The sequence below is a fragment of the Aspergillus eucalypticola genome (genome assembly GCF_003184535.1).
Source record: "Aspergillus eucalypticola CBS 122712 chromosome Unknown BO83scaffold_46, whole genome shotgun sequence".
Taxonomy (NCBI): Eukaryota; Fungi; Ascomycota; class Eurotiomycetes; order Eurotiales; family Aspergillaceae; genus Aspergillus; species Aspergillus eucalypticola.
This window is the reverse complement of record NW_020290320.1, coordinates 147,529-170,272: the sequence shown is the minus strand read 5'-3', so window position 1 is coordinate 170,272 and position 22,744 is coordinate 147,529. Positions and strand designations below refer to the sequence as shown.

Sequence of the window (22,744 nt, the reverse complement as noted above, 5' to 3'; positions counted from 1 at the left end):
CTTCGACTGAACCAGCTTTGGAATTGGCGTAGTTTGGTATCTCCTTCATCCACTTGCCAGCGGTGTGTGATCCTACGCAATGCTGGGCTGCACTGATAGGAACATGTGAGATGGTGCTGCGCGTGTTCGTGAAAGTGGAACTATGGTCGAGGACCAGCCTTTCATTATCACTACATGTCATTGAGCTTTAAACTAGTAACGGGAGAGAACAGTCGCTATTTTTGCCTTACAATCAAGCCCAGAAGGAGCTTGTATCGAACCAAGTCTGTCTAAACATTCTCTACTACCATACCAACATTCCATTACACGGACAGTCGCGCCTATCACTCAACTAAAAGCTCCCCCAGTAATGAAGGTTGTAGTCGATTCCACCAGGACGCCAAAGGGGTGCGGGAGTATAGACAGGGATGGGTGACGCCGCTATTGACTAGTTAGCTCTCTGATCAGCGGCACGAACACAACCATTTGACTTACTTCCATATCCAGTGCTCGGTAAGGCCCAGGTTGGGGTTGACGGAGCTTGCCAATTGGTCGGAGATGCCGTGATAGTATAGGTGCTGGTGTATGTATACGGCGACTCTCCAGACTGCAGAGTTTCAATTCCATCATTTTCTCCATAGCTGTCGTCTCCAGTGCCAAAAATGTTGCTGATCTTATTGACGACAGTAGTACCAGTCTCAGTCCATACAGAAAATTCCTCCACAGTGACGTTTGTTGCAAAGGTCAAGTCACTTGCAAATAGATACAACGGCGGGCGGAGTGCTCCATCGGCAACTGATCCTATGATTGTGCGTGAGTGTGGGGGCTGACTTGACAGGAAAATAGGACCGAAATACCTGAGAAGTTCTTGAACACAAGGTTGCTCAATGTCACGGAACCGGTATCAGGGTTCCATGTGTTTTGCCAGTATTGGTTAATGTCCAATCCGTACAGGCTGTTTAGGGATCGGAAGTTTTCAAAAGTGACATCTCTAACGTAACCAGATCCTCCAGGATACGTCTTGATGAAAGCGATGTTGTTGCCCTGGATAATGCTGATATTGCGAGCTTCCTGTTTCATATCAGTATCTGCCAAGACCTATCACGGATGTACAACTGATAAAACCCACAATGTTGGATATTTCCGCAGATACATTGAGACTGCCAATTGAAACACCAGAACCTGCTTGGTTGCAAACAAGGTTCTCGACCAAAGCATGATGGGATGGACTTTTTACCGAGACACATTCGTCACGGTTTGTGACCTGTTATTGGTCTCATTGTTAGCCCCTGCTAGATCGTAAATCTATGGACATTCTACTTGCCTCGTTATCGTGGATGTAATAGTTGGTGCCGATGGCGTCAATCCCATCATAGCTTCCTAGATTAGCACCGCGGATGGTAAGGTGGTATGCCTCCAAGTTCACAGCGAAATCAAACACGATGTGGAATTTGGGACTATCCACAAGAATCAAATCATGCACGGATGCATTCGTAGGCGAAATAAGCCTCACAAGTCGAGGGCGGTCGGTACTTTGAAAGCTCATCAGCTGTGTTTAGGAACAAAATACCAAATAACTCACTTGTCCAAGTTTCGATAGATATATCCTTGGCCCTGAAATGCGCCAAGCCCGTTGGACGAATAGAACTCGAAATCGACAGCTGCACATAATGAAAGCGAATTAGCCTGAGTAAAGTCTTTTCAAGGAATCGGAGTGTAAATCATACCGTTCACAATGACGAGCACATCTAGTAGAAATTTTCCGTCACCCTCGCCGTTGATGGTAGAGTTTATTATTTGCTCTCCAGCAAACCCTTGGAGTATCAACTCACGGTCGACTGTCCAGTTTCCACCATATGCCGCGGTGATCAGACCGTCAAGCTGGAACGCCCAATTGGTTCCATTACTCAGAACAACACTTCGCTTGATCAAATAGTCGCCTTCGGGGATAACAAGACGACTTTTGGGGTTGTTCAGCACACATTCGCTGAAAGTGGCTTCAATGGATGCTGCAACATCGGTCTGATTATCGGCAATACCACCATAATCTAGTATGTTACACTCAATGGTCTTGTCTTCAAGTTTGGTTGTTGGACCGACCGGGCCAATCAGCTGACCAGCCGTGAGGCCAGCCAGCAGGAAGAGGGGAATTAATGAGGTCAAACGCATTGAGAACTTTGTAATGTCCACGCGGTTTTCTATCTTGTGTAGCAAGAGATATATTGTAGACGGGAGAAGCATTCCTTAAAAAGAGGCTGCGAAATTTGACTACATTATTTATATATTCTTGGTTATTGCTATGAGTAGCATCATGCATGCGTCCAGGTAGTACGTGATAGTTCCTTTCTGCGACGACACAAGCTACCATAGCACAGAGTATACCAGAAGTGGACCCTGTCAGGCACATGCCTCCAACTTCAGCTCTTCTTCAAGAATTCCTAATTTAAGGGCGCATTGCAACATGAAAGCAATATATTGACGGTGTCTAGTATATGGCGTGATTAATTTATATTGATATGTCCACTTACGAGATCATGATAGAAGAAGTGTGGTTTTGATAAGGGCGTTGTAGTGTTTGTATGTCCGGGAAGCACATCATCTGCTGACGGAATTGCGTTGATGCAGCGGGTTAAACCGAACCTCCAATTACCCGAAGTCCAAGCATTGGATCTCTTCCTATAGGTGGAATTTGCAGTAGTTATCTTAGGTGCTAGCTCCTAGAGCTTGTGAGGTATTTCCTTATCCGCCCATGCGAGGGTAAGTGGTCCCAAGCGGGGTTCGACAGGGGCCTTGGACAGCATCCCACAGAACTCTTTCTTCCTTTAGAACTTGCATTTCTTACTCTTTTTATCGACCGAGCTACAGAGACTTCGGCGCAGTTTTAATCCACTTTGCTTCTTTCACAACAATGGCGAGTAAGAAGAACGTTCTGTTGTTGATCGCAGATGATCTAGGGAAACAACTCAGCTGCTACGGGGACAACACATCCCAAACTCCAAACCTCGATCGGCTCGCAGATCAGGGAACCAGGTTCGACTATGCATTCGCAAGTACGGCGTCCTGCAGCGGTAGTCGCTCTGTCATCTACACCGGACTTCACACCCACCAGAATGGACAGTATGGCCTTGCGAGCCACCGTCATCATTTCGTGACATTTGACCACGTGAAGAGTTTACCTCATCTATTGAATGAAGCCGGCCATTGGACTGGTATTCTGGGAAAGGTTCATGTAGGACCATCTGCTGTTTACCCCTGGCAGCTGCGCAAGGAGAGCGACACTCGCGATGTTGCTGTTATTGCCGACCAGGCCAGATCGTTTTTCGAGGAAGCAAAATCCAGCAACAGACCGTTTGCGTTGACTATCGGGTATCACGATCCTCATCGCGATCGAACTCGAGGTGGGTTTGGGAACGCGGATGACTATGATCCTCGAATCACCAAACTTCACCTGGAACCCGAAGATGTTCCAATTCCTTCATTCGTCAATGATACCCCGGGTACTCGTTCCGAACTGGTCGAATACTACAAATCAATTCATCGTCTTGATCAAGGTGTCGGGTTTGTGCTGGATGCTCTGAAGGAGACTGGCCTAGAAGACTCGACCCTCGTCATCTTCGTCAGCGATAACGGCCCACCTTTCATCAACTCCAAAACAACACTCTATGATGCTGGTGTACGACTTCCTTTGATTATTAGAAAACCAAACACACCTCCTGCAGTTAGCCTAAACATGATCTCCTACGTTGACATTCTCCCTACTATTCTTGACTTTGTCGATCACCCCGAGGTCACCGATCCGGAGAAAAAGCGACTGGGCCGATCCCTTCTACCGATTGTTGGAACTTCCAACGAGATGCCAGATTTCAACCAGACGTTTGGCTCGCACACATTCCATGAAGTAACGAATTACTGGCCTACACGTTTCATTCGCGATCGTCGGTATAAATATCACCGCAATCTGGCTTGGCGGTTGGATTTTCCGTTCGCAGCTGACCTGTACGGATCCCTCTCTTGGGAGGATATCCGCAATTCAAGCGACACAGACATTATGGTCGGCGGACGGAAGCTAAGAGACTACTTCTTCCGCCCCCCAGAGGAACTTTATGACTTGGAGGCGGACCCAAAAGAGGTTCACAATCTTGCGAAGGATCCAGCGTACACAGCCGTTCTTGACGACCTCAGGTCGCGATTGGAAACGTGGCAACGCCAAACGGAGGACCCATGGCTGTACAAGGATGGTGTCTCTGTTTGGTTTGTTCGGTACCATTTACCAGCTGGTTTGAGAATCCCCGATCGCTTGGACTTTGACCCAGAGAATCCGGGCAATAAGAGCGGACCGGTAGTCCCGCATAACATCGCATGGGGGAGCGAAGTTACGGACTAGCTTTCGGTCAGTATCTTTTGGTCGAGACACACCCTACTCCTAGTGACGCCATTGAAGCAAGTGCAAATTATATGGCCTCGTTCTTCCCTAGGTGTCATTTGTATAGACAAATTCAGGCGTGGTGCCTCAGTCTAAAATCAACCGTCGATAGTACATGAGCGCTCTTTGTTCTGGAGCAAGTTTGAATAATGTGGTAGTTTATCTCAATAGATCGAATCCTATCCCTACGTCAATTAATCATGTAGTACTCTTAGCTCGGCCTGGACAATGTCTGTCCGCGCTCCGCATATGCATATGTATGTTATGCAGGGTATGACGACGTGGCACGTTCTGCAATCGGGCGTGAAGAACTTAACATTCAAGCAGTACGAAGATGGGCTTATACGACTACAGAGTGGCTGGTATCATGTCAAGAGGTGGTCATTTCCCTCATCTCATCTCTTCGGGCAAGCACGATGCAGACTAGAAATCGGGTATGGCTTCCGAGCTTCTGCGGGCATTTCCTTCCTTTCGCAGCAGCATAGAAAAAGTAGATCCGCCCCTGTTGACCACGTCTTCAATGGTATAGGCAACTACATTGGCGCGGGAAGGCCGGCGTATATTGGTGTCGTTCTACAGCACTGCGGTATATATAATGCCGTGGTGCTCTCTTTGTATGTATCACAACTATCAATACAGAAATCCAGACTATTCCCACTCACAAACGGCTGTATATCCAAATACTCGACAATTTTTGAAAGTTTGCACATAATGCGGCTCACCCCTATGATCCTGGCCATGGCCACAGCGGCAATGGCGATCCCTTTGACCCACGACATTAGTATTATGCATGGAGCCATCTCATTCAACTGCGAATTGATCAATATGAATAGATGAACGTAAACCGTGGGGAAGCCGTGGCTGAAGCAACGGAGTATAACCCTACACTTGAGCCGCACTCGAAGCGTCAGGACTACCCTCCTGCGTTCGAGGTCCATCCTTCAAAGCATTAGGTGGGCTACCCTCCTGACTTCGGCCTTGGATCTTCGAAGCGTCAGGTCGACTACACTCCTACCGTCGACTTTTCCTTCTCCAAGCATCAGGACTACCCACCTGCCTTCGAAGTCCATTCTTCCGAGCCCGTGCCTGCTAAGAACGATGCCTAGAGACATGACTAGCAATACAGTGCATTCGGACGTAACAGCGGCGCTCGTATAAATCGCAAAGATTTCTAACATGTGGTAACCCGAGCGTCTGACAAGGAGAGCCTGCTGTCGAGCTTTGGTCATTGAGCTTTATCGCATCCGTGATCCCGGGATTTTCGAATGAGCGGCTGTTTTGGGCTTACGGGACCGGCTGATGAGATTGGGTTTTTGATTTTAATGTCACTCTTTTGCACATTGCTTATTTGCTTCCAGGCTACTGAGATGCTTGGAGCTAATTTCATTGAGTGTCCAGTCTATGGTTGGACAGCACCATTACTCGATGAGTCACAACAGATGAATGGAATCAGTTTTGACCAATTCTCTTCTAGTCAATTCACCAGTAAGCACCCGGCCACGACAGAGTGAACTTAGCATTCTTAGTATCTCTTCATATCCTGGACACCTTAGAAAATCTGCAGCAATGAATCAGCGAGGTGGGTATGGACGCGTCGTTACATGTTACAACTCAAATTAACCCGAGACATTCGAGCCGCTCAACTCACAATCAAAACCACAAAAAGTGGACTGCCTCCTTCACCCAGTTTCAGGATGTGATTGTGCCAAAGTATTGACTACATAGACTGTGGAGTATAAAGCCACGCCCGATAGTGTTGGGAGAAGGGGCAGCTGAGACCGTCGTAGAGTAAGTGTAGTCTGAAATGTCGGGCGAATTGGCGAGATATTCATGTAGACTATAGTCGGTACCGTGCCCGAAACCCCTAGCTTATGGGAGGTACCTCACAAGTAGACAAACTCCGACGGGTCAACATCTACATGCTCGTGTTGTTCCCAATGTGCGAGGCAGATCTTCTGTATACGGAAGATAATAGGGTTATCTAGTCGACACAGCATATAGATCGCAGTGAGCAGAAATATAGCATCAGTTGACAATAGCAGAAACACAGGAAGTAGTGATGAGGTAACATAAGCAGTATTTGATTGAAATATTCGAATATTTCAGATACCCAATGCAACAGCGAAACAGCATTAACATCGAAGAAACACTTTGATAATTGAGCAACGTTGCTCTAATTGTACTATTGAACGGAAATTCAGCTCGCTCTTCTCCACTACATTCATATTGAATGTTCAATACTTAATTAAGGAAGTTGTCATTGCCGTGCGCGCCCGGGCCGGCAGGTCGGGGATACGGTCCCGCCCTTCGCAAAATATACCAAGGTAGCCCCGAATGCAGATTTCAGTCGGGGTGAATATCCGGGGCCAGAAAGGATCGGCATCCCTGCGGACCCTGGTGGCCATTGCCGGGCGGATGCCGGGGCTTGCCAAGATCGTTATGTCTCTGATTGACTCTGTATTACTCGTTAAGTATATGATCCTCAGTTCTTCCACGCAAGTGTTGACGACCATGTCATGTCAATTCTGTGCTCGCAATCACCCTCCCCGAAAACCACACGCCTGCCTTAACTCTGAAGTAGGCTGTCTCTGGATTGATAAGGGGGACAGTCGATAAGTCAATCTAATCGAACGCCACAACATTTCAGAAGGAGCATACTCTTTTACCTCTTCAGGCACACTTTCCAGTAGCTTGCCCGCGACTGCCGGGGATTGATAGCCATCGGTTTCCACTACCCTAGCGTAGCTTTTTCAACATGCATCACACACTTATTCAGATCCACTTCGTTTCACACCACAGCCCCGTCATTCATTTCATCTTCATCCAGTATGAGCACCGGAATTTGCAAATTTTGGGGCCGAGCCCCAGATGGCGACTGTGAGGGTACGCGGTTGGGATAAGATCTTCGCCATTGCGGGGCCGTCCCCGCGGGAAGCCATTATCTCCGAGTCTGCAATGTACTTTAAGCTTACGCGTATGAAAGTGATCGCTGGCGCTCCCTCCATCGACTATCTGGTTGCGACATTGGACGCATCATCCCCATCGACCTGACCATGGACGGGACGCAATCTCCTATATGAACATGAAAGTAACCTACCTCGCCCATAAATGTTATCAACTACACTCCGCTCATCCTACAGCAAAAAAGTCCCTCCCTTAACTAGAAACCTTGTCGCTCTTTGACAAATTCATTCATTTGACTTTAATCCCTCTACCATGCATTTCCTATCTCTCGCAGCACTGCCTTTCCTGGTATCGGCAGCCACGGCAGCGCCGACCTGCAACCGCTCCCACCTAAACAGCACCGTCGGTCTCTACACCGTCCAAGAAGGCGACACCATGGCCAGCGTCTCCAACTCGGTAAACCGCGGAATCTGCGATATCGCACGACTCAACCGCATGGCCGATGCCATGATCCCCTTCTTGACAGGAGAACAGCTACTCATCCCCCCGGAGACCTGCACCCCCGACAACTCTACGTGTCTGCTCTTCCCCAGCAATAACAACAACTACGCCGATTGTGTTTCCGGTGGTCCTCACACCTACAACACCATGAAGGGTGACACTATCCGCACTATCGCCCTGAGACTAAACATCACTGTCGACGCCGTCTCCGCAACTGCTCAGGGTGGAGTCAGTGATCCTGATGCACTGGTGCAGGTGAACAATGAGCTGAAGGTCCCTCAGTGCAGTCCTAGTGTGTGTGAGGTTGAGCCGTATCAACTTATCTATGGCACCTACAAAGATCTAGCCGACAAGTTTGGCTCCACTGTGGGCCAGATCATGGCGTTCAACCCGACTTATAATCACTCGGATGTAGCTAGGGGTGAGGGTGCCGTTATTACTTTGCCCAAGAATTGCAGAAACCTGGGTGATAATGTTACTGTTATCTCTTAAAGGTCGGATTTTGTCGGTGGCCTTGTACGGAGGATGGGGGTGTGGGTTGGGTGTGTTTGTACATATTGTTTGTACTATATAGTTTTTCTTGATAGAGTATTTATTTAGACTATTGATATAGTGCGTTTTGAGGCACTTTCGCAGCCACAATTGTGCTGCTACGTCTTTCCTTGCTCATAATTACTTAGAAGTGAGGGAGAGATGTGGTTTATTCGGTCGGAGAGCGGCCAGCCACACACATTAAGCATACTGCCAAACTATTTAACGTTACACCACGGGAACTACCTCTGGGAGTAATGAAATTGTGCGAGAGATGGGTGTTTTTCTTTCTATTCATTCATTGCCGGATTCTAACAATGTCATTCACGGATAGAACCGTATATCGAACGCCTACACTAGTAGCTGATCAGAACAACAAAGACGCAGTGTAGCGACCCATCACAAGTAACCAGTGATTAGCAACTCCGCTAAATCAAGCAATACACTATCGACCACCCATACTGATCCTCATTGAGGAGGTATGTATTGATCCAACGACATGTCAGCATCGCATTCAACGATCTGTGGGAATCGGGTATGTATCTTCCGTAGGAGTAGATGTATATCGGCACTCCAAGCAAACAACATGAATGCAGCGATTCCTTCCGCCAAGGCTTTCACCTACTGCGGAGGACGGACCACTGCATACATAGTGACGCACGATGTTGTCCTGTCCACATTTACAGCAGGTCCAACCCCTATCACACATGTCCTTCGTCACACAATCCTCTCGAGTACAGAGTGCTCCAATGGTGGTAAAATCGCGCGTGCTGTGCTCAGAGCACGGCTGACATCGTCTGCTGCCTGGAATTGGGCGTGCTTCTGGGCAGTAGGTGGTGATGCATTGCCAGACGTGGCCACAACGGTGGAATCTGAGGGATGAGTAACACATTGTGCTTGGCTTTTTGCAAATAGTATCTGTGGACGGGATACGCGGAAGCTGGACCGTAGCTAATACTTTCGATAGTGGCTGGTTTGCTGTTGGTACTTAAATAACCAGGCGGGATTGACATTTATGTAGCGCTTGAGTGAGGAGAATAATCGTCTCTCTTGCATTATTATCGGGATATTCCGAAACAGAACTTTGATCAGAAAAAGGTGGGTGCCGATCATGAGAGGATGTTTGCCGTAATAGTTACAGCTATAATATTACAGAGTTCTGACCACTGCTAGCCTACGATGTGGTCCTGAGCACTCCACTAGCCTTAATGAGTAAGGGATGTGCAGAAGGAGGAATATAATCAAGTCTACAATAACCCTCTCTTCTTTAAGTGGTTGTGATCGCTAGGTTGTACAATCCACCGAAAGCCTGGTCGCCATTCGACAACCTACGTACTATCAAGCCTTCACTCCCACATACCAATCACTCTTTGCACCAAAAGTTTCCAGTCAACATATAGGACCCAAAATGACAGCCCCAACTCCCATCTGGAGAGCCCAGGACATCCTCTATGGCAGACATGACTTGTGGGCACGGCTCGACATTGGGTGCAAAGGCAAGCGTTTTCGGGTAGAAATATGCCCTAAGAACTTCGTCAACTCAGAGTTATCTTTCACCAAGTACGCGCAATTTATCAACGATATGCTGGACCGAGACTTCGAAGGCACATACGATGAATTCTATGACTGGATTGTAGCTCCATTCCTCCCTATTCTTGCTAAAGTTCAAGCCCCGCCATTGGGTGGAGGAGCTTTCACACTTCGTGAATACCTCGATCCGGAAACATATTACTTGCAGCTTTACTTTGTCGATGAGAGGATGGAACCCCGGTTCGACTATGATGTTCAAATGCCGCTACGCGAACCGGGTGTTTACATAGGCGACGTGGCCCTTCACCCCGGTTGGAGCGAATACACACCAGAAAAAGTACAACAGTGCGTCAGCGACGGTCAATATGACTATTCTAAGCACCCAAGGAAGGTTAGTGTCGATGGAAATTTATGTTTCCTCAATGATCCCCGCAGCAAGCGGGAGCTCTTCGTGTGTACGTGAAAATTGGAAACGCAAGGGCTGAGCGATAATGCGCAAGTGCGTGTACCTCGACTTATCGGTGTGGTATATGCTGCTCAACACTGCCGTCATGCTATCGGTATTTTGTTATCGTTGGTAGACTGCGACAATCTTACCCTTTCATGTGCACTACATGATGAAGTCACAATTTTGCAGCGGAGGAAATGGGAGGAGCAAATTACTACGACTGTGCAATTGCTGCATGAGGCTGACATTGTCTGGGGAGATGTATAGCCTGATAATGTGTTGATAGATATGAACGAAGATGCGTGGGTGATTTATTTCGGTGGTGGATACAAGCCAGGATGGGTGGAGAAGGAGCACATGGAGACAATGAAAGGCGATGGAGACGGCCTTTCCAGAATCAACAGAATCAAGGACAGAAGATACCTACACGATGGCAGCGAGGAACGGGGACGAGCCTCACAAGGAGATGAGACATATTAGAGAGGGATGAATCGATTTTGAACGGGATGTCGATTCAGAAAACATCCAGGAAAATAACCCTAGTATGTTATTCTCATTGGCACCCTATGACACGTCTTGGGACATTGATCTCTGTTAGCCACTAGTAGTCTCCAGTCCAAGTTAGTTAAATTTAAATGATTACTAAGTTAATGCAGCTAACTTATTAGTTAGGTTGCGGAATGTGAGCTGTCACCTTGCCCCTCCGTTTCAAACAGATACCCGAGAACGCTGCTATTGAACGTGAACACATATTCCCTTTTCTTCGCTGCGTCCAGCAATGACGATTTCTACTTCACTGTGCCAGCGGTGCAGAGTCCTTCAATTTAATGATGAAGAACACGGGACCGTGGTAGAAAACAAAAGGGACGAGCCCGAGGTTATTTTTAACAAGTTTGACCCGGAAGGTGCTATGCCTCAGTGTACGGATGATTTTCGACCACAAGCCATTCTCCTGAATTATTATCTGCTTGACAAATTGCCTGATCTTCCTGTGTTGTCGGCATCTAGTGCATCCGGATGTGGCATGTGCTTTGCAATGCGTGAGAAAATACTCCAACTCGAACACGAGGAAGATCCCAAGCACAAGAGTGTGTTAATCTACAAGCTTTGCTTTCGTTACACTATTCGTGTCGCGATGTCTCTTGAGTGCTTTTCTACATTATCACATCTTGCCGTCCATTTTAAGTTGGTCGGGGATCAAACTAGCGACCTTTCATGTACAGTCAGCTTCGATGTGCAGGCTGAGATAGGTGGTATGCACTCCAACAAGCATCAGCTTATGATGATACGCATCTGACCCACTGATAGATCCATGCAGAAGCTGGCTTCGCATTCAAAGAGCGCCCGTATCCCATCCTATTTCTGATAAAAGCCGGTCCCGCTTACGCAAGATGGCAAAAAGGTCATACAAATTATCCAAAGACCCACACCTTCCTACTCGCGTGATAGATGTTGGCCATTGGCTAACTCATTCAAAGATGCGCCTGGTAGTCAACCAAGGGTCCCACAAAGGGGCAAGTCGAGGCAAATACCTTGCTCTCAGCTATTGCTGGGGCAGTGAAGATGATGCAGCAAAGCAGCTCAAGACAACCAAGGCGTCATTATGCGAGAATATGAAAGAGATTAAAATGGAATCTCTGCCGAAAACTGTCTCCGATGCGGTTCTCGTTTGCCGGGCAATGCGCGTGCGCTATCTCTGGGTGGACGCACTGTGCATTATTCAGGACAGTCACACTGACTGGGAAAGAGAGTCAGCCAAGATGGCAGAAATATATATGTACTCGTATTTTACCCTGTGTGCCTTACAGGGGAATTCATGCCAGAGCGGCTTTCTCACTCAGCCACAGCGACATCTTATTAAAGTCCCTTTTCAGTCAACTTTAAACTCATCAATATCCGGCTCTTACTACATATACCACGTCACGGGGTACTACGATGAAGAATACGACAAGTCTCTCCTTGAGAGTCAGTCTGAACACCCGGATTTTTTAGAATATCGCGATCTTGCACATTCTAAACAATCTCCCTTTGACTGCGATCTGAAGGAAAGTCAATGGAACACTCGTGGCTGGACGCTTCAGGAAGCATTGTGTAGCCCTCGCCTACTCCTCTTTGGCACACGAATGATGCATATGCTTGTCGTGCCAGTTCGGCGGTCACAGGATATGTCATTCGATGAAGTTTCTCAGCCATGGGGCCAGAATCGCGACCTTGATAAACTATCCCGACTCATAATCCTATCTCCATCTGGATGGCGCAATATGATCCAAGGGTATTCCGCTCGCCATCTCTCGTACTCGCGTGATAGATTGCCAGCAATATCTGCATTGGCTCGATATTTTTCGTCACACACCGATAGCAAATATCTCGCCGGCATTTGGAGTGACGAGCTTGAGACTGATCTTCTCTGGGCCCCCCACGGTTTGACAACACTAAAGTCCTTCTTGACACCCCCAAAAGAGTATTTGGCCCCCACATGGAGCTGGGTATCCCAATCCAATCCAGTTAGCTGGCCTCGACATTACCGCCTCAAACCTGAATTTGAAGTCGCATCGATGAGTACAACGACGGGCCAGGATCGATATGGGCAAGTACAAAGCGGATTTATCTCACTGCGGGCCAAAGTCTTTGTGTTACCTTCATCAACAAAGATGTATCAAGGCTGGACAACAAACCTCGGCGATGTCGACTTTCCTCTTGAGCTTACATCAGCCCATGGAGAGTACCTTGCCCATCTTCGCTTCGACTGGACAGATTATGCGACCTGTGAAGACAACCACCTTGAAGTAGAGCAGGAACCTACCCAGTTGTCCATGGTTCTAATATCTAGCTATGTGTGCGAGTCCGATGATCCGACATTTTATGATTTTGATGGTTCATGGCGCATTTTGGGCTTACTTGTGCTACCGACAGAGACATCTGGCAGTTATCGGAGAGCAGGAATCTTCCTCTGTGGACCCCGCGATTTGCAAGGTCCGAACTTCTGGGAAGGAATTGATACAACTACTATTATCTTGGTGTAAAGGGGAATTTGGGAACTCTGATCACAGCGTGAAGATATAAAATGACTGAGGTGGTTGCTAAAGAAGTAAGGCCCCGAGAAGTATACCACATTCATCTAACCTAACGAAAGTGTTGAGACATTCACTCCAGCCAGGGTCAGGTGGTCCTTCGGCTCTTATTTCTGCGTGGTCTCTGACCACCATTTCTTCCAATCATCCAGCCCAATCTCTTGAGATTTAGATAGATCAAATCTGTTTCGTTTCTTTCCATTGACAGAAAGTGTCATATATAGCTATAACGGATGAGGTAGTTCTCGCCGAGCCGGCCTCTGTAACCAAAATCCTATCCATTGTATTTATTACCACGAGGAAAAAGCTGTCTACCGATCCATTGCCACCTATCTTTCGGAAAGAAATTCTATACTCAACTGGACCGAGAATATACCTATCAGTGCCTTCTGTGATGACTGGTCACCCCACAGAACTTGACTGACAGGTATACTACCTAACAACACCTATAGGTAATGCCCCTTCTCGGCTACCGGAATTAGAATAACAGTCACTCTTTTGCCTCGTTGAAAGTCTAGTGGCTCGTCGTCTGACCAGCAATTTTCCGGCTGTTAGCGGTAAAGCAAGAAACCACTTCGAAGCCCGGTTACTCAAGCTACGAAACCGGTTATGGCTGGATGTCAAGTTGGCGTGCGAAGTATATTGGAGATAATTTCCGTGTGTTATTAGCCAGAAGCGGCTATAGAGAACGAAAACCAGGAAACGTTAGGACCAGAAAATCTATCACACCATGTTATCGGAAAACAAGACAGACCGGACATGTGGGTACTACTGTGCTCCATTCCCCGTAATGTAACCGAAGTACACGCTAGCTGGATTTCCGATAGGCACACGGATAGTATGAGTTTCGATGTGTTTCTACCTATGGGCTTGCGAGATTAAGGTGAAATCCCTTTCATTCTACACCAGCGGATTCTCCCGACCTGCTTCGGTCAACTGTGGCTGTTGTACATTTATTCACTGGAAAACCAGCCATATTGTCTTTCACCGACACCAGGAATGCATGGCGGTTAGATGTCTGCCCAAGATGATTTAACATCTTGGGTTTCAGTACAAATCTTTGTGTAACTTTGAACTGTGTTGCTGAGTCGGCAGCACCGTCGGGGTCGCCCGACTATCCCGGAAGCGGCAATGATGGCCTCCGTCCGACGCGTCGGCCATGACCAGGGCCCCCCTGTTCAATGGGGCTTGGCGACACGCTATAATCTTATGGCTTGCCTTGGGCGATGCTTGATGCTGCATTAGCACCATTTGGGATTAATGGACATCGGGCGCACGGCAGGTACTGCCATGATCTGTGTTGGTGAAAGCAAGTTGCCCGTATCCTGAGATGTGTAGTATAGGATAGATAGTTTTGGTTACACAAGTGGGGATTAGCGTCCAAAGCAGGATCTTTAGCTGGCTAGCTGAACCGTGTTACTGCGCCGACCTTTCTATTTGAACCATGCTGCTAGTGGCCAAACCGAGGAAGTTACTCTATTGGATTAGCAGTAGGAAGTGGCTCTGTTTTGCAAGACAGGCTCGGATGTATGCCCCATTTTACCACATCTGCGTGTATTGTGTCCATTCAGCAAAAATGAATTTACATCACTAGTGTATTAATAACCGACTGTGTTCACCGTGAAGCATACTGTGCACTGAGCGCCACAACAAAAATGTTGTCAAGATCCTGAAAACCAGCTGAGGCTACTACGAAGCGCGCAGGATGCGTGACTGTGACGGTGCAGATCGCTCCGAGCCTTGTGCTGCGCGAATTCCTACCAGTAGGCTGCTCGGGTTCCGACACCGCTCCAGTAGTAGGATAGTGAATCCTACCGCAGAGCCGAGACGAGGGCGTGGGTTTTGAGTTTCCTGAAGCCCGGGGACCGGCATGCAAATGGACAGCATATGTTACTAGACTCGAATGCGACAAAGGCGCAATGGATTTGAATATCATATGATAATCAACGCTGCAGGCGAACCGGTTTGGATGGCTGTCTGCGTGGATGGGAAGGGGATGATGCACTGTGGGTCGCAACTCAGTCAATGAGAACCGCCGATGAAATACTTCGTTGCGGTCCACCGATTTAGTGCCACGGAGGGAGCGGGGGCGAGAAACGCGGAGCACCAACAGGAAACATGGTTACGGAAATGTTGTTCCTCCCACTCGAGTCTCGACTTTTTGCGAATGAGACTGCGTAGGATGATTGATGTACTCACCTATGGTCTCGAAGGCGTTGATGGAGGAATATTGTCCATCTGACCAGAGAGAGAATTAGCGGCTATAGAAATTATCCGGACCATAATGTGCGTGAACCTTGTTGAGACGTATCATACTTCTTCCCCTAGACGCGACGTCGTTCCTCGGGTCGACATTAGGGTGTGGCGTCGGGTTGCATCGGGAGGCCGGGATGCGAGGCCAGGCGGCACAAGGGAGACGGAATACCTGCATGGTTCCAAGCCGATAGAGGTTGTACGTGTATGGATTAGCCTCGCAGCCAAGAGGCTAGACACTGGATTGCAAGGACCGACCCGATATCATCCCCTATACCATGAGGGAGGGCTTCTGGCAGCAACCACATGGATCATGACGTTGGGGAACAATATCAAAGCGTAAAGTGACGTTGTCAGTTGACACGCGAGCTGAGCCCTGCGTCATGGTGGAGGAGAAAGGAATTTTGAAATTGCCGTGGAGGGACGCGGAGAAGGGACTGGGGAAATGGAGGGTGAAGGAGCAGGAGGTGGACTGCTGCTGTTAGTAGCAGACAGTGCAGACTACCTACTTACTATGGTACTTTGGACTGTGTAGGCTCCGGCCGGAGAAGGGCGGCAGAATGCAGGCAGAAACCAGTTGGCCGCCTGACTAGACCTAACTAGGAGTAGTACTAAGGGGATACTGCAATATTATTGGTGGTTAGTAAAAATGTTGGTGACGTCACGGCTCACCGCCGGCCCCGGCCGACAAGAAGTCGTGCCGATCGGGTTAGCCTGAGCAGGTGACCGTGCATTGCTTCTGCATCTTGTACTACAATGGAGCGTGTCTACTCCACAGCCTGTCGCGAAGTCCAGGGTAACCGCATGCATGGCCACTTTCTGAGCCATTCGGAAGAAGCCTGCCCTGTACCTTGAACCTGGCACATCCGGCTGCACCTCGGCCGTGTGTTATGTGTCTCTCCGATCTTTTCCCGCGTCGAAGGAAACCGACCCCAGTGGTCGCCACACAATCAGTTACTTTCACAAAATCACAACAATCACAACAACCCCAACACCTCCGATTTAGATGCATGTCCTCTCGCCGCCGTGGCCAATCATACGGAATTTTATGTGGCTCATACAAAGTACTCTTGTGCTTAGCATGATGGTCCGAGCTGAATAATATAGGAGTCCCCGCCTCTGATTGGGGACCCCAGCTCCTGGTCTGGCGGGCCGGAACTATGACGCCAGCGAGGGGAGAAGATCTCTTCCGCCGAGCCCCGACTGCCATCGTTATCAGGCTTCTTTAGCGAACGGCTTCTCGGATTACCCTTTTGGGATACCCATCCTTTGCCATTTGCTAATGAGACTCCCATGGGTAAGCCCTCACGTCATGCCACTGATGGCAGACATCCGCTCCGCACTCCAGGATACCAGGTGCCCCGGAGGAAGAATAATGTACCGGCGTGCAGGAGAAATACCTTCCACGAGAGATCAGCGATCTATAAAGATCCCTCACATCCCGTCTGCAATTAATCGTCACTCCAGCATCATCCTCAGTCCAATCAACCCCCTCTTCCTCTCATCTCCCCGAGACACTGATTGGTCTTTTCTATAATCTTTCTTTCTTTCTTCTCCACCCCGCATGACAAGGGTTCCCATACTCTCCTAGAGTGTGCCTTCTACTCCATCACCATGACGGCCACTGAGCCCACGCCGCAGAGCGGTGCCCCTGCCGATCAGAGTATGTATGACGAGAAGAAGTCTGGCAAGACAGACGATGCTCTTAGAAACCTGACCCGCCGATCGGAATCGGACGATCCCTTCGCCCAACAGGCTGAGCATGCCTCCCAGCCAACATCTGGAAGCGATACCGATCTGTCCAAGAAAGAGCGATCTGACGGCAAGCGGGAGCTAACTGAGGACGATTGTTATGACAAACTTGGCTTTTGCTTCCCTTGGTACAAGAAATGGACCATCCTAACTGTGATTTTCATGGTTCAAATGTCCATGAATTTCAACACGGGCGTGTACTCGGATGCTCTCACGGGCATTGAGAATGAGTTCAATGTTAGCGCTCAAGCGGCCCGTGTCGGGCAGATGATCTTCCTGGTTGCATACGCCTTCGGTTGTGAGTTGTGGGCACCCTGGAGTGAAGAATTCGGGCGCTGGCCGATCATGCAGCTCAGTCTATTCTTAGTCAATATTTGGCAGATCCCTTGCGCCTTGGCACCTAATTTTGGTACCATTGTGGTTTGCCGTTTCCTGGGTGGTCTGAGCTCTGCTGGCGGTTCCGTCACCCTGGGTATGACTGCAGATATGTGGGAAGTTGATGACCAGGGGTTCGCGGTCGCATACGTCGTGCTTTCTTCGGTGGGCGGGTCTACGATTGGACCCGTTTTTGGTGGATTCATTGGGCAGTACCTCACGTGGCCATGGGTATTCTGGGTGCAATTGATTGTCGGAGGTTTCACTCAAGCTCTGCACTTTGTGTTGGTTCCTGAAACTAGGGCGACCATCCTCTTGGATCGCGAAGCCAAGCGCCGCCGCAAGTCTGGTGAAGATCCCAACATCTATGGCCCTAATGAATTGAAGGAAAGCCGCCTGAATGTCAAAGAGGTGCTGAGGATCTGGAGACGTCCGTTTGAGATGTTCATTCGCGAGCCCATTGTCCTTTGTTTGTCACTCCTATCTGGTTTCTCCGATGCTCTCATTTTCACCTTCACCGAATCCTTCACGCTTGTTTTCGATCAGTGGGGCTTCAACACCCTCACCAATGGCCTGGCTTTCTGTGCCATTCTCATCGGCTATGTCATCGCATACCTTATTTTCCTGCCGGATGTCTGGCGGCAACGCCAGATCCGCAAGAAGGAAGGCAATGCTGCCCGTCTTGCTGAGCGCCGTCTTCTTCTACTACTGTTCCTAGCTCCCCTCGAGCCCATTGGCCTGCTGGGTTTTGCATGGACGTCTATCGGCCCTGCCTATGCTCCTTGGATTGCTCCCCTCATCTTCGCCTGTCTGATCGCCATCGCCAACTACTCCATCTACATGGCTACGATTGATTACATGGTCGCTGCCTACGGTGCCTATTCTGCCTCTGCGACCGGCGGCAACGGGTTTGCTCGTGACTTCCTCGCTGGTATTGCGACCATGTACGCGACTCCTCTGTATGAAAACATTGGCGGCAAGTTTCACCTGGCCTGGGGTAGTACCCTGCTGGGGTGCATTGCCGCGTTGGTGGCCATTCCGATTTACGTCTTCTACTGGAAGGGCCCCGAAATTCGTCGTCGCAGCAAGTTTGCCCAGACGCTAGCCGCCGATCGCGAGAAACATGCTGGTCGTCGGGCCAGTCGACTTCGTCGCGAGTCGCAACCGTTCCCTGTTTAGCATCAACATTATATTTATTACGAGAAATCTCCATGACATATTACGTGGCTACGAGCACATCATATACCCTGCATGCAATACATCTTGTTCTCATATACATAAATTTTCAAGAGTATAATTTAGATAGGTTATACCCCGATTGTGCAATTTAACGTCTTTGATGACGAATTTTTTTGGTCTTTGTACGTGAGTAGCGATATATGGTCTTGGTGAATAATTGATAGGCCCGAAGTGATGCCATTCAGGCGGGAAATCACCCGGCGGGCAGGCCATTAATAATCCCGTCGGACGTGTAAGCTTTCTTCCTCCCGCGTTTTCCTCCCCGCCGGTTCCATCTGCCGATGCCCCGCTTCTGCCGGCGTTTTTATACCCGCCGGTCCCGCCTCTCGTCTTCACCACTTGACAGCTGTCAACTCCCTTAATCGATACACATATTCATCATGTCTTCCCCCAAGATCATCCTTTACACCAATCGTACCTGCCCCTGGGCTCATCGCGCCCACATTGTTCTCCAGGAGCTTGGTCTTCCCTTCGAAGAGGTCACCATTGACTTGGACACCCCACGCGAGCCATGGTATTTGGAAGTCAACCCGGTATGTCCAACCTTCATATCCACCTCCCACCAATATTAGCTAACGCATGTTCTCCATAAAAGCGCGGTCTCGTTCCCTCCCTCTCTTACAATGGTGAGGTTATTACCGAATCCGGCATCGTCGCTCAATTCCTCGCCGACGCACACCCCTCCCACCTTGTGCCCCCTTCAAACACCCCCGAGGGTGCTCTGCAGCGCGCCCGCATCGCCTTTTTCGTCGACACCTACTCCAGCAAAGCTGCCCCCCACTACAACGCCGCACTGCGTGGTGCTACCGAAGCCGACCGGAAGGCCGGCGTTGAGGGCTACGTAGCTGCTATCAAGAAGGAGATCGAGCCGCTCCTGTACCAGGGATTGGAGGGGAAAGAGCACGGACCTTTCTTCGGTGGTAGTGACAAATTGACTTTGGTGGAGGTGCTGCTTGGATCGTTTTTAATCCGTCTGCACGCATTCGCGGATAAGGAGGCTGGACTGATTGATCCCGCAATCTGGGAGGGATTGGCGGAGGCGAAGAACTTCAACCGTTGGGCACAGGCTACTCGGGAGCATCCTAGCGTCAATGGTATCTTCGATGCTAAGGCGTGTGCTGACAGGACGAAGAAGAAGCTTTTGGCGAACAGGAAGTAGATGTTATGTTGAGCCATTGTTAGGTCGATCACGGAATATATACCTCCAGAGAATCATTTAAAAAATCCTTCATGAGCGAATGCATGTTCAGAAGTTAGTACTTACTAATATAACTAGTCTAACGAAGGGCACAATACTGATGAGAAGCGATGGTACCATTTGTTCGTATAGTAGGCTGATCAGGTGACTGGGAGACATGAATCGTTTCCCGACGTCGCGTTTCTTCAACTCTCTTCTCCGTTGCCATCATACCTTCAGCCTTGCATTGGCATGGCATGTCTATCATTCCTTTGAGATTGTCTTTCTCAATATTTTTTGACTCTCCTACTTGTCCAGGACATCATACTCAAGCATATATACACTTCTGGTATGTCGGCCCGGGGAAGCCTTCATGGCCACCCCGTTCATGCAGCAAAACCAACAGCTCGGCTCACTTCGCGACAACTGTCCACCACCCACCCACAATCAAGACGGACACAATACCCGCAAGGATAAATGCCACCACGTCAGCCGAACCTGGCATCAGCGACGTTGCAACATACCTCCCCGAGGCACCGCCCAGGATGGCCATCCAAAAGACAAAGAATCCGACCTCCCAAACCTTGAGTCGCAGCTTCGAATGCCTCACCTCTTTGTTGGCTCTCATAGTCGTTCCCCAAGAGTCATGGAGCACTGTAAGAAAGCTCCATACCTGAATGGCAGGCAACGGCACATGATAGAACAGATGTGCGGGAAGACTCCACATCCACTCCTTCATAGTTGGTCGGTATGGGTTACGAAACACAAGGTAGGAGATTGTCAGCCCCAGGCGATGGGTGTAATCCTGGAATGAGAAGGCTCGGATTAGGAGCATCCCAGAAGAGAGGTACAGGACAACAGTTAGGGGCACGACGAAGGCAGCAAATTGTCGCCGCAGGGCGCCGAAGAACAATATCGGTGAGTGCATTAGGTACACGCTCGGTCGGTGGAAACTCTCGACGTGCACAGCTCGGCCCCAGCGAACCTATATATATCAGAATAATGCCTTATTGTTTATCCGGGGCACATCTCCCTCTGGACACGTACCTGCTGTAACAGCCATCTCCTGAATGTTGTGGGTGACTCAGTGGCAGTCATAACGTCGGATGCGAAAACCACTTTCCAACCTTTCAGAAGAAGACGTGTGGTCAAATGTCGATCCTCGTTCACAACCTGCACGGTCAGTCCATGCTGATATCGTGGCGTGGAATACTCACCATCCAATGCCCGAACACATTTTGCTTATACCAAGCCAGCAACTCTCCACTGACTGCAGAAAACCGAAAAGCAGCAGACGGTCCACTTTGGCAGTCATTTGCTGCTGCTGCGCCAGTGAAGGAACGTGCCAGATACAATTCATTCAGGTAGACCGCGTTTCCAAGCTGTGTGATAACTGTTTCATCTTTGTTGTGGATAGTGAGTGCCGTGCTAGCACCCCCAATTCCCGGATCTGCAGCACATGTTGCCATCGTACGTGTTAATGTATCGGGCATCACAATTGAATCTGAATCGGATGTCCACAAGAATTCGATGTCGAGAATATCTGAGAGCACCAAGGAGATTATGAAGGAGGTGAACATGATACCCTTCTTGTGCATATGCGGCTGACTAACACACAGCCTAGAAATTCCCTTCTCGCCGACTAAAGTGATGCCACTCTTCTCGAGAGCTCCTCTGGCGACCGAACAGCATTGAGCGATAATCTCAGCATCGCTTGTCTTGGAGGATCTTGCTCGATCCATCTGCATGGCAATCTCTGCTAAAGGGATATCTAGATGCATCAATGCAGACTTTTCCGGGTAAACCTGGCCAGGAAATGTTAATAAATTATTACACAGACAGAGGATGATCACTTACATCTTGAAAGACTTCAACCATCTCCTGATCCTCTTCTGTATCCCCGTCGATACATACAAGAAGGAACCTGCAATTCTGGGCCTGTGAATAGCTCCCCAATGCCTGTTTCCACAGGGTGGGCTCCTCCCGATACCCAACGATAGCCGCAACGCAGTCCAACCTCTGCTCGCTTGACTTGCCCTTCTCAGCAAGGCCAAAACTACCGTTCTCTTCCTGCAGAGCTGCATCTCTGCGCCTCTTGTTGTTTCTCCATCGACAATACTCGGCCAGAATTATACTGACTATCATGTCAAAGGTCAAGGGTTGCTTAAGATACATCAAGCCGTAGAAGTATACCGCGGCCGCAACAATACAACCAAGGAAATTGAGAGTTCGTTCAGCCAGGGACACTAATCGCTGACCAGAGCCCATGTCATTGTGTCGCTTCAACGGCTTGGGTATGTAATACATGACGGAAAAATGTAAGGCTCTTAATAGCACAAAACGGTTCAGGCCGTGAGACCGAAAAAGTGCCAAAGAAAAAGTATTCTCCCAAGCGTAATACGAAACTTGTCCTACCCTCTTGGTTGCAATATATGTGATTTGAGTCGGTGCCTGGCCATGGTCCAGGTGGCAATGCTAACCGCATTGTCTAGAACAGTCATGAGCCTCAGCACTCAGTCTTTGACGGCTCATGGCGTGTCAACCTAGTGCTGATGCCAATG

The 22,744-nt window shown here is 49.0% G+C and overlaps 9 protein-coding genes across 9 annotated transcripts; 6 read left to right on the top strand and 3 right to left on the bottom strand.

Moving 5' to 3' along the window:
• Positions 1-331: 331 nt before the first annotated feature.
• Positions 332-2,148, bottom strand: BO83DRAFT_403983 (putative rhamnogalacturonase; the record flags this gene model as incomplete). The annotated part of the gene is made up of 7 exons (XM_025533671.1): positions 332-420; positions 475-780; positions 837-1,050; positions 1,109-1,208; positions 1,293-1,511; positions 1,562-1,640; positions 1,707-2,148. 7 exons carry the CDS (start codon positions 2,146-2,148, stop codon positions 332-334), a joined length of 1,449 nt encoding a protein of 482 aa, XP_025382274.1.
• A 739-nt stretch (positions 2,149-2,887) lies between these two features.
• On the top strand, positions 2,888-4,363 carry BO83DRAFT_394136 (sulfatase family protein; the record flags this gene model as incomplete). Its single annotated transcript, XM_025532998.1, has 1 exon — positions 2,888-4,363. The coding sequence occupies one exon, from the start codon at positions 2,888-2,890 to the stop codon at positions 4,361-4,363; it is 1,476 nt and encodes a 491-aa protein (XP_025382273.1).
• Positions 4,364-7,618: 3,255 nt separating this feature from the next.
• BO83DRAFT_326425 (uncharacterized protein) lies at positions 7,619-8,299 on the top strand (the record flags this gene model as incomplete). Its single annotated transcript, XM_025528039.1, has 1 exon — positions 7,619-8,299. The coding sequence occupies one exon, from the start codon at positions 7,619-7,621 to the stop codon at positions 8,297-8,299; it is 681 nt and encodes a 226-aa protein (XP_025382272.1).
• Positions 8,300-9,746: 1,447 nt separating this feature from the next.
• Positions 9,747-10,796, top strand: BO83DRAFT_403980 (uncharacterized protein; the record flags this gene model as incomplete). Its single annotated transcript, XM_025533670.1, has 3 exons — positions 9,747-10,323; positions 10,348-10,538; positions 10,584-10,796. 3 exons carry the CDS (start codon positions 9,747-9,749, stop codon positions 10,794-10,796), a joined length of 981 nt encoding a protein of 326 aa, XP_025382271.1.
• A 240-nt stretch (positions 10,797-11,036) lies between these two features.
• BO83DRAFT_458936 (HET domain-containing protein) lies at positions 11,037-13,339 on the top strand (the record flags this gene model as incomplete). Its single annotated transcript, XM_025537153.1, has 3 exons — positions 11,037-11,569; positions 11,625-12,113; positions 12,180-13,339. Exons 1-3 carry the CDS (start codon positions 11,095-11,097, stop codon positions 13,337-13,339), a joined length of 2,124 nt encoding a protein of 707 aa, XP_025382270.1. The 5' UTR covers positions 11,037-11,094.
• A 2,158-nt stretch (positions 13,340-15,497) lies between these two features.
• BO83DRAFT_458934 (uncharacterized protein) lies at positions 15,498-17,221 on the bottom strand. Its single transcript, XM_025537152.1, has 7 exons — positions 17,130-17,221; positions 16,950-17,085; positions 16,709-16,860; positions 16,505-16,597; positions 16,301-16,455; positions 16,162-16,229; positions 15,498-16,016 (listed from the first exon to the last, which is right to left on the bottom strand). The coding sequence occupies exons 2-7, from the start codon at positions 16,970-16,972 to the stop codon at positions 15,905-15,907; spliced, it is 603 nt and encodes a 200-aa protein (XP_025382269.1). The 5' UTR covers positions 16,973-17,085; positions 17,130-17,221; the 3' UTR covers positions 15,498-15,904.
• Positions 16,880-19,153, top strand: BO83DRAFT_383512 (MFS transporter). Its single transcript, XM_025532483.1, has one exon. The coding sequence runs from the start codon at positions 17,255-17,257 to the stop codon at positions 18,944-18,946; it is 1,692 nt and encodes a 563-aa protein (XP_025382268.1). The 5' UTR covers positions 16,880-17,254; the 3' UTR covers positions 18,947-19,153.
• Positions 19,154-19,294: 141 nt separating this feature from the next.
• BO83DRAFT_349959 (glutathione S-transferase family protein) lies at positions 19,295-20,243 on the top strand. The gene is made up of 2 exons (XM_025528886.1): positions 19,295-19,539; positions 19,602-20,243. The coding sequence occupies exons 1-2, from the start codon at positions 19,387-19,389 to the stop codon at positions 20,163-20,165; spliced, it is 717 nt and encodes a 238-aa protein (XP_025382267.1). The 5' UTR covers positions 19,295-19,386; the 3' UTR covers positions 20,166-20,243.
• Positions 20,244-20,595: 352 nt separating this feature from the next.
• BO83DRAFT_432559 (glycosyltransferase family 2 protein) lies at positions 20,596-22,490 on the bottom strand (the record flags this gene model as incomplete). The annotated part of the gene is made up of 4 exons (XM_025535629.1): positions 20,596-21,168; positions 21,231-21,356; positions 21,401-21,988; positions 22,041-22,490. 4 exons carry the CDS (start codon positions 22,488-22,490, stop codon positions 20,596-20,598), a joined length of 1,737 nt encoding a protein of 578 aa, XP_025382266.1.
• Positions 22,491-22,744: the final 254 nt, after the last annotated feature.

Bases quoted from the DNA above. Each gene is read 5' to 3' on its own strand.
- BO83DRAFT_458934 (XM_025537152.1), bottom strand. From the start codon at position 16,972: ATGTCTGCCATCAGTGGCATGAC. The intron at 16,598-16,708 runs GTACTTTGTATG...ATTTTGTGAAAG, and splicing joins CCATCATGCTAAGCACAAGA to TAACTGATTGTGTGGCGACC. The intron at 16,017-16,161 runs GTACCATAGTAA...ACCATGACGCAG, and splicing joins CGGAGCCTACACAGTCCAAA to GGCTCAGCTCGCGTGTCAAC.
- BO83DRAFT_383512 (XM_025532483.1), top strand. From the start codon at position 17,255: ATGACGGCCACTGAGCCCACGCCGCAGAGCGGTGCCCCTGCCGATCAG.
- BO83DRAFT_349959 (XM_025528886.1), top strand. From the start codon at position 19,387: ATGTCTTCCCCCAAGATCATCCTTTACACCAATCGTACCTGCCCCTGG. The intron at 19,540-19,601 runs GTATGTCCAACC...TCTCCATAAAAG, and splicing joins GGTATTTGGAAGTCAACCCG to CGCGGTCTCGTTCCCTCCCT.